At 54.0% G+C, this 9410-nt stretch overlaps 1 protein-coding gene across 1 annotated transcript in view; it reads right to left on the bottom strand.

Moving 5' to 3' along the window:
• Positions 1 to 1918: 1918 nt before the first annotated feature.
• The window catches only part of GLTP (glycolipid transfer protein), a 20960-nt gene continuing 13468 nt past the window's right edge, over positions 1919 to 9410 (bottom strand). Inside the window, exons 2-5 of the mRNA XM_012660435.1 lie at positions 7692 to 7750; positions 6491 to 6624; positions 4895 to 5045; positions 1919 to 3093 (exon numbers count right to left, since the gene is read on the bottom strand). Of these exons, the coding sequence (XP_012515889.1) occupies positions 2911 to 3093; positions 4895 to 5045; positions 6491 to 6624; positions 7692 to 7750 (527 nt within the window). The 3' untranslated portion in view covers positions 1919 to 2910. The remainder of the gene's footprint in view (positions 3094 to 4894; positions 5046 to 6490; positions 6625 to 7691; positions 7751 to 9410) is intronic.

Here is a 9410-nt window from a genome sequence, read left to right as displayed (position 1 = left end):
CAAAACATAAGAGAGGTGTCCCTGCTCCATTCTTCTATAACCCTCTGGGAGGCTGAGGTGGGAGGATCGCTTAATTAAGGCCAGGAGTTCGAGGCCAGCCTGAGCAAGAGCAAGACCCTGTCCCTACCTTTAAATAACAGAAATTAAATAATTTATAAGTGAAATTACAAAACAAATGGCAACATTTAAGTTAAGCCTCGCAACAACCCTGTGAGGTGGGGGCCAGCGAGACCTCCGTGTTACAGATGAGGAAACTGAGGCTCTGAACAGCGAAGTGAGCTCCAGTTCCTTGTCTGTATTACAGATGTGTTCTAATGGATTTGAAATATTGTATCGAAATGGGCTTAGTGAGTTTTAATTGAATGAATCAATGAGTGACTCAATGAGTGAACCCTGGTCAAATCCGGGGGCCAATTCGGGTTTCTGTGTAGTATCGGATTGGCCCGGATCATAAGGCGGTTTCCCGTCAGTGGGGACACCCTGGCAGGAGGTGTGCTGGAAGGCAGGTTCACTCTGTCAGCTGGCACAGAAGACATGAAACCCCAGCGCCCCCACATCTGGCTGGGTCACCCTGGGCGAGTCCCGTCACCACATCCCCAGGGGGTTCAATTTCCTGATCTGATAAACGCGGCTTCCAATCCCCACATCTCAGATGGTTGTGAAATGATGTGTGTGAAGCACTTTGGCAGGGCTTGGTATACAGCTGGTGCTCAATGTGTGTTCTGGGAGGCAGAACTCAGTCCCATTTGGACAGGGATGAAATGCGAAGGCATAGATGCACTGTTGGCTTTTGTCTCTGGGATCAAAAACTCAAATTGTTCCCAGGGTCCCAGCAGGTGCCCAGGAGTGAAGGAGGCTGGTCTGGGAAAATCTCTCCCTTCCACAAAGGAACTGCTCTCCCAATCCCATTGTATTATGCTAGCGACACAAAGAAAAATCATTGGGAAAGGAAGAGACGGAATTCTTTTAGTTTGCTGGTAGAATTTTGTATTTGTAGGAAACCCAAAGGAAAAAACCTAAAAGGCAATTAGAGCTCAGAAAGAACAGTAGCATTCCTAATATCAGCAATATTAGAAAATATAATGAAATCGGAGACAGGAAAAAACCTAGTTCAGGCTTGAACCTCTCGGCCACGCCAGAGGGAGCTTTCCAAACTGGATATCTGCATATATCCAGATATGTTAGATTGTGCACAAGAGCCTTGAAGGTATGCCATAAGTTTCAGGGTCAAGTTCAAACCTCTTGATAGTGCAATGTCACACACAGTCTGCTCTGGGCCAAGCCACCAGGTCTTTGCCTATGCCTTGAAGTGTCCCCTGCCCGTCCTCTGCTAAGCTCCCCCCGCCCCTACTGAGGCTCAGTGCAAGCCCCTAACTCCCTAAGATGCATCCCAGGATGTGACCTCTCATCTATGGTCCCAGACTCCCTCTGGGCATTGAACACTCGATATCATCATTATTGATTTATTCATCCATCCTGCCCACTACACTATATGCTCTGTAGAGCAGGAACAAAGTAAAATAAATATTTCCCTCTACATTTAACTCTAGTATCAGAAAAAAATATCAATCCATAACAAAGTGCAAATAACCATTGATCACAAGTCTGGGAAGGCAATAGGGATGGGTGAGGACTGAGGCAAAGTGGAAAATAGATCCTTCTCCCCCTGCCCAGCCGAGGGGGTAGTTATCTCTCACCTCCTGCCAGGCAGCCTGATTTTTCAAAAGAAGCTAGAAACGCAAGATTTTTTATGTGAAAATGCCCAATTTCTCAGTGTAGCAATCAGTTCTATCTTTTAAAACCATGGAGGCCAGAAAACAGGTCCTTGGCAGAATTTGGTGTGTAAGGGTCATCAGCTGTAACCTCTGATGCAGAAAAAAAAAAAAAAAAAATCAAGAACCAAAACAGCACACAGATATGATTCCAAAATAGAGATTTATTTATTAAGGATTATTTAGTTTCTGCATAAAAATCACCAATTGTTCCTCATTGGGTTTTTTTTTTTAAATACACATCAATTCTTTTGGGGTTGCTCTGTTTGCCCCAACACTTTAAAAAATACAGCTCTTTTTAACACCAGGAAGGACAGTTAAGGCAGTGAGGCGTTTCCTTGGGTCTGAGCGCTGGAAGGTTCATCTCTCCCCCTCGAGAGGATGCACATAGTAGGTAGTTTCTTAGGTTGGAAAAGCTGTCCCTGAAGAAAATAATTCTGCAGAAGAATTCACATACAGTCATCTGTGGCCAATCGTTTGTGCCTCATTGCTTTAAAAGAAACGCCTCTTGGTCATCAAAGGCTTGCTGGTTGGTTTCAGCTGTTAAAAAAAAAACTGTCTGGCAAAAGACAGTCAGAAAGAGCAGGGTTTATAATGACACTGCTGTGAGGTCAGGCTGTGCAAACCACATGAGAACGCACACCAGTTTGCTTTTTTAAAAAATCCCACCATAGGAGCCCTGCGTAATTTCAAATCAAACTCTTCATAGTCCTTAAAATACCCAAAACATCATTCGGTGAGATCCCCAGGAGGACACGTGCTTATTTTTAAAGTCAGATGGATGACACCATTCCCCCAGAGTCGTGTTCCTTGTTGGAGAAAACAACAACAACAAAAAAAACCCTAGGACTTGATTGATTAGAAACGTTAATCGATTTTTACCACGCTGAAATGAAGGTATAAAGTCAGTCTGTGCTGCCGTGAAATTCGGAGGAGATTTGGAAGTCAGGTTGTTATTTATTGCTCCATTAGAATAGACCAAAAAAATGGACTTTTAAAAAACCAGGGCCATCCCCTGCAGGCCCGAGCAGGACCCTGGGCAGCTTGGGGGGACGCGGGCCAGGGCGGCCCACCGGCTTGATTCACAGTGATTCGGGTTCGCCTGTTTCTGCAAGTGGCCGCGTGTCGGGGGGAGCGCCTACACCTTGTAGTTGAGCTCGGCGTTCATCTTGCTGTACATCTCGTAGATGACATCGATGGTGGCTGTGTAGTTGACCAGGAAGAGGCGGATCTTCTCCAAACACTCCTCCTCCGTCACGTTCTGCCCCTTGGAGAGCGCTTTCAGGAAGTCGGACTTATAGGGGGCTGCGTACAGCGCTGCCTTGAGACAGGCAAGAGGGGGACAGGCACAGCGTTAGCGGGGACTGAGACACCAGGCCAGCACTCAGGGGTCTGGGAGGGGACATCCCCGAGGTCTGTGTTGGGCAGGAGTCTGTGCTATTCGTGGCGTTGGAAGGGAAAGGAAAAGGAAAAGGAAGATGTGTGTTCCCTTCTACCCCCGTGCAGGACAGCAGGAAGGACATCGGCTCTGGGGACAGACAGACCTGAGTGCAAATTCCAGCTTGTGCCGCCGACTAGCTGTGAGCCTTGAGCAAGTTACTTAGCCTCTCTGAGCCTCAGTTTCCTCATCTGCAAAATGGGGATAATAATGGCACCCGCCTAATCAGGTCGCTTTTATTAGGATTAGGGAGGTCGTGCAAAGTGTTCAGCATAGCACCAGGCATACAGAAGGTGCTCAACACAACACCAGGCACACAGCAGGTGCCCACTGTAGGTACACCTCTTCCTTCTGGGTTCCCTGCTCTGGAAAAGGTGAACTGCTTTTTGGGAAAACCCACTTTCTGAGCAGGGGAGATGACCACAAATCCGTGCTGTGATCTCTTTTTTGTCCTTAGGGGGGCGACACTTCCCTAAATTTCAGGGCTGCTCTAATACTTGGAAAAGTGTGGAGAATCAGAACTACACAGAATTTCACAGCCAGAAGAAAAAAGATGCAACCAGATAAAAAGCTTAGGCTACGAGTTTGATAGGACGATGAAAGTATAAATAATGCTGTCTTTCCTAATAAAAGTAGGAATAGCTCTGATTTACCGAGTGTAAACCCGTGTTCTGCACGTTTTACAGGGTAACTCATTTAACCTTCCCCATGACCCTTTGAGGTAGGGCCTACTTCACACCCATCTGAAATGGGGAACTTAGGGTAAGGAGGTAGAATCGCAGCCCCCCATTTTTGTATTATGTGACCTCGAGCAAGGTCATTAACTTGTCTGAGCATCATGGTCCTCAGCTGTGAAGTGGGGCTGAGAACAGTGCCCACTTCGTGCTGCGTTTGTGAAGATTACAATTCGTGGGTAGCTGCCCTGGGCCCGGTGCACAGGACGCATGGTTTTTATTGAGGGGGTGGATGCAAGGGTTTGCAGGGGCCACGTGCTGCAGGCAGGGTGGGGCACCCACCTGGATGCATGGCCCAGAGGTGGCCGTGTGACCTGCCCCATGACCAGCTCTTCTTGCCTGGCTCCCAACCCAGCGTGCCTACGACCTGTGGGTGAGGTCGCGCACACTGAGATGAGGGTGCAGCGAGAGACAGGTGGCCGGCAGCAGCGAGCAAGGTGGCCCTAGGGGCCCTCAGCCCACCAGGCTGGTGCTGAACCTCCACTTTCAGGAGCCCTGGCCAGTGTCATCCCAACACAAGCGACCAAGAACCCTGAGGGCTGGTGTCCTCCCAGCACATGCCCCCATGGGGACAGAGGCCCTCCTCCTCCTCCCTGCCCAGTGTGAGAATGCAAGCTGAGTCCACGGGGCCAAAGAGGTGGCCTCCATCACCCCGAGTGCTTGGTCTTCACTGTGGCTTCTCCCAACCGCCCTCAGCCAGGCCTCCCGGGCCGCGGCACCGAGACGGACACCGCGGAGCACCTACGATGACATCCACCACGGCCATGAACAGGGCCGGCCGAGCGCGCACGAGCGAGACCCCTCAGTGCACCGGCCCCCCGCCCCCGGCTCGCCAGGGCAGCCCTCCCCGGGCCCAGCGGGGCAAACACAGGCTCCGAGAGGCCCTGGCCAAGCAGTGGCGGAGCGCCCCTGCAGGCTGGCAGTGCTTCTGGGCCGTGGGCGTGGGTCACCTGGAAGATCTTCTGCACGATCCAGCCGTGGTACTTCTTGAGGGCCATCTCGTAGGCCTTGGTGGCATTGACGCGGATGAGGTTGGGGTGGTTCTCGTCCCGCTCCCCGTCACAGATGCTCTGGAGGAAGACCTGGATGAAGCGGAGGCCTCTGCGGCCCCGAGAGGAGACGGTGCTTTAGGACCTTGCGTGTTCCTGCCTCGAGCCCGCACACCCCTGTCGCGGCGGGCCCTGAGGTGCCCTCAATGAAGCCAGGAATACGTACACACGGAAGGGGGCGCTGTTCCTGAACTGCTATCGACCTGCTCAGAAGCCCAACTCAGCATCTCTCGAGCACCTTCTCTCCACTGGGCCTGGTGCTGGCCTGTGACAACGGTCCCGCTGGCTATAAGATCCCCGAGGGTAGGGTCTGGGTCTGCCTCGTCCGTCTGTGTCCACGTGGCCTCTCGTGGGCCAGCACATGGCAGGCGGCCATCACTGCTTGAGGAATGACCACAGCACTGGCCTTCAAAGGGCTCTCGGCCCACAGACTGTGGACACACTGGCGAGACTGGCCCCATGCCTGCCTGGGCTCCCCGCCTCTCCCCTGCAGGGGGGAGGACCTTGCTAAATCTGCTTCGTAGCTCCCCGAGCCATTCCGTGTCCTCCCACGGCCATGTGAGCCCTTCTTCAAGGAGTAGGGTGATGCCAGAGGTTGTGGGCTCCAGCAGGGAGGCCAGATCAAAAACCTGACCAGTGCCGGCCCCTCGTGCACGTGGTCTCGTCTCTTGCTCCCCTCGCTCGGCCCTGTGGAGCTGAGCTCAGCACAGTCAGGCCATTCCACAGAGGGGAGCACTGAGGCTCCCCCAAGAGGCTCAGTCACAGGCCAGGACGTGAACCCAGCCTGCCTCGCCCCCAAGCTGGGCTCCTTCCTTCACTGACCCTCGCTGTCCCCCTGGGGTCCCCAGATGAGCTGCTCTGCTCCCTTCCTGCAGCGGGGTGGGGATCAGGTCGGGGCCAGAGCACTAGGCTTAAGGACTGAAGAATCTGTAAGTGGCAGGGAACAGTGTGGGTTTGAATCAGAAGGTCCCACCCCCAGCCCGTAGGATGCATTTGTGCAAATTAGATAGAAATTAGGAAATCCTTCTCCTCAAGATGTGTATTTTTGTCAAACTGTCATAATATACAAATCCACTTTGTACATGATGTGACCAGCCCTGAACAGGACACGTCTGTGCAGTACACAACATGCACAACTGTGCTTGGATGGCCTCCAGAAGCCCCTGCGGCTCCCGCTGTGAGATGAGGATAGCTAGGACACCCGACTCACAGGGTAGGAAACTCGATCAGGCGCGCAGGGCTCAGCGTAATGCCCAGCATGGCGCACGAGCTCGCTTGCTACGCTCTGATGGGATTGCAACAAGAAAGTGTCGCTGTGCGTCAAGCCTTGGCTCTTGGGAGCCTTTTTCTCAGCCATTGATGAGCCTCACGCTGGAAGGGCTGGGGAGGGAGCTTCCCTCCCAGCCAGAGCAGACACCTGGAGTGGCTGTAAGGCTTTGCCGCCCCCCCACCCCCCGCAGCACAGGTGGCTGAGGCCCCATCACCCGAGCCCGTTACCTTTTCAGCCACATCAGCGCCAGCGTGGCTCCCACTCTGGGCCACTCTGCTCCGTGCATTTCTTTCTCCACCTCTAGGATGTTCTGCAGGGTCCGGAACTTGGCTGGGTTGGTGTCATATACAGCTTTGATTTTCTGAAATGGAACACACGGGGTTTTCCCCTTGGAGAAGCAGCCGCCATAGGTGGCTGGCCTGCAGGCTGAGTGGAAGAGCACCTGGGTGGTGCGTCCCCCTCCTCCCAGCCTGCCAGGAACAGCGGGGACAAGGCTTGTAACAGTAACAACCACGACTGTGCACATTTATGGAGCACCTGCCACGAGCTGCGACGTGCAAGGTGTCTGATGGGCACTGCCTTATGTTATCCTCGTGGCAATCCTGATGTCGCTCTGTCATTATCTCGATTTACAGATGAGGATGCTGAGGCTCAGAGAGGGGCAGTGATGTGCCCTGGGCCACACAGCAAGTCCAGGTTGCAGTGGGCCCCAGCCACAGCCAGCGCGAATCCACGTTCTCCAAGCACTACCGCCACCCAGTGTCTGAGGTGTCACTTTTGTGCACAGCTGGAAATAGGCTGTGGTTTCAAAGACGTCCAGGAACAAAGGCCTCTGAGTTGGAGCCGGGCAGGCCTGGGTCTCAGTCCCAGCTCTGCCACTTCCTTGTTGTGTGACCTCAAGTGAGGCCTTTGAGCCCTCTGAGCCTCAGCTTCCTCACCTGTAATTAGGGGACAGCAACAGAACCAGCCTCTAAGTGCTGCTGGGATGAAGAAATGACATAACACGGCGTGTCCCAAGGCCTAGGTTGGGCCCTAACTGGGTCCCCATGGGGACAGGGTCTACGGCTGGGGGCACGGCATCGGGGACTCCAGGATTGGGGACGGGGAGAGCCAGGCCGATGCCACACGTGGGCTTTGGAGTTTAGTTCTTATTCAGTGGGGGTGGATGAAAGAATTCGCAGGGTCCTCATCGGGCCAACCCTTTAGATGCCCCCCCAGTCAGGCCGTGACCAGGTGGCGCGATGGCGAAGCAGGACCGAGAACCCTGAGCCCCGAGTCGGCTGTGCTTGGGGCCAAGCCCGTTCCCATGTCTCTTTCCCCTTCCTTGGGCTGGGGCGCTTGCGGCTGGGGGCCGGGCGCTGGGGACCCGAGGCGGGTTTAGATCCTGACGCAGGGGCCAGGGCTGCGGCTGCCAGGCCGCGAACGTACCGTGATGTTGCCACTTATGTCCGCCTTGATGGGAGTGAACACCGGGGACCCGAGGCAATCTGGGGACAAAACGAGAAGAGAGAGTCAGCTTCCCAACGAGGGCGACATCCAGGACCACCACGGGCCATGGAGGCCTGGGGACATGAGGGGAGGTCACCTGGTGTGCTGGGGGGAGGCAGAGCTGTCCACAGGTGTGACAAAGGCAGTGTGGGCGGGGCACGTCCCCTCGGCTTTCCGAGCTTGCTGTTTCCCACTCGGCACATGGGGCAACAGAACCTGTCACGGAGGTGTGACGAGGATGACTTGAAACAACCCATTTCCAGGACATGCATTTTGCTCACCTCCGGAATCAGAATGTTCTCAAGTGGTGGCATTTTCCCTTTCTTGGTGGGTCGTAACGCAATGGAGCCTTGCTCCATAGGTGACACCTTTCAGCTGATGAAATGTTTGCCTAGAAACTGCCTGGCAGTGCCCGGAACTCCAGGGCTCCGCATGAAATGTGAGCCGCCCTGTGCTTGCCTTTCCTCCTTTATTACCCCCGTGGCTGGCTGTCACAGGCAGCAGGGACACCATGCCTCTCAGAGCGCCTTATAAAGGCCTGGCATGGGAGAGACACGTGGGTTCTCTACTACGCAGGCTCCACGTGGACGTCCCCCTCGAGCCTGAAGACAGACAGCTGTGTTGCCCCAGTCCCTTCCCACTGTCCTCACTGCTGAGTCCACAAAAGTGGGCTCACTACGCCTGACACACGGCCCGGGGGACAAAGACCCCAGAGCAGGCCAGAGGCAGGTGCCAAACCCCCAGGAGGGAGACGCCAGTATCCATGAGGTTGGGCAGGGCCCTCAGTGTGGGTGCCAATGGACAGCTTGGGGACGGAGGGCTGTGGGAGGAACTTCTGCAGGCCGAATTCCACCCCAGGTGACCCAGCACACCTCGCCAGCCATCTGGAACATTCTAATTGCAGCTGCGAAAGGAGGTGTGAGGGGGAAAGAGCATTAGACACTTTAACCCAGGGGGAAGGAGGTGGGGGTGCAGGGATGCAGAGAGACGGGCTATGAATCTTCGTCCCTGCTCCCCGGCTCAGCACGCCTCCTCGCCTCTGTGTGCCTCAGTTTCCTCACGTGTCAGATGGGGCGGCAATAGTACTTATCTCACAAGGTTGTCATAGAAACTAAAAATAATGCATCAGGCTGGGCAAGGTGGCTGACGCCTGTAATCCCAGCACTCTGGGAGGCTGAGGCAGGAGGATCGCTTGAGGCCAGGAATTTGAGACCAGCCTGAGCAAGAGCGAGGCCCCATCTCTACAAAAAATAGAAAAATTAGCCGGACGTAGCATCACGAGCATGTAGTCCCAGCTACTCGTGAGGCAGAGGCAGGAGGATTGCTTGAGCCCAGGAGTTTGAAGTTGCTGTGAGCAAGGCTGATGCCACGGCACTCTAGCTGGGGCAACAGAATGAGACTGTCATTCATTCGTTCATTCATAAATAAATAAATAAAATGATGCCATTGAATGCACTTAGCAGAGTGCCCAGTGCATGTTGAACACTCAATAAATGGACTTTAATCATTTTTTTTTTTTTTTTTGAGACAGAGTCTCACTTTCTTGCCCAGGCTAGAGTGAGTGCCGTGGCGTCATCCTAGCTCACAGCAACCTCAGACTCCTGGGCTCAAGCAATCCTACTGCCTCAGCCTCCCAAGTAGCTGGGACTACAGGCATGC

This window comes from Propithecus coquereli, unplaced genomic scaffold, assembly GCF_000956105.1.
Source record: "Propithecus coquereli isolate 6110/MARCELLA unplaced genomic scaffold, Pcoq_1.0 Scaffold665, whole genome shotgun sequence".
NCBI classification, from domain to species: Eukaryota; Metazoa; Chordata; class Mammalia; order Primates; family Indriidae; genus Propithecus; species Propithecus coquereli.
Note: the sequence above shows the minus strand (reverse complement) of the source record. Positions and strands in the feature narration are given on the sequence as shown.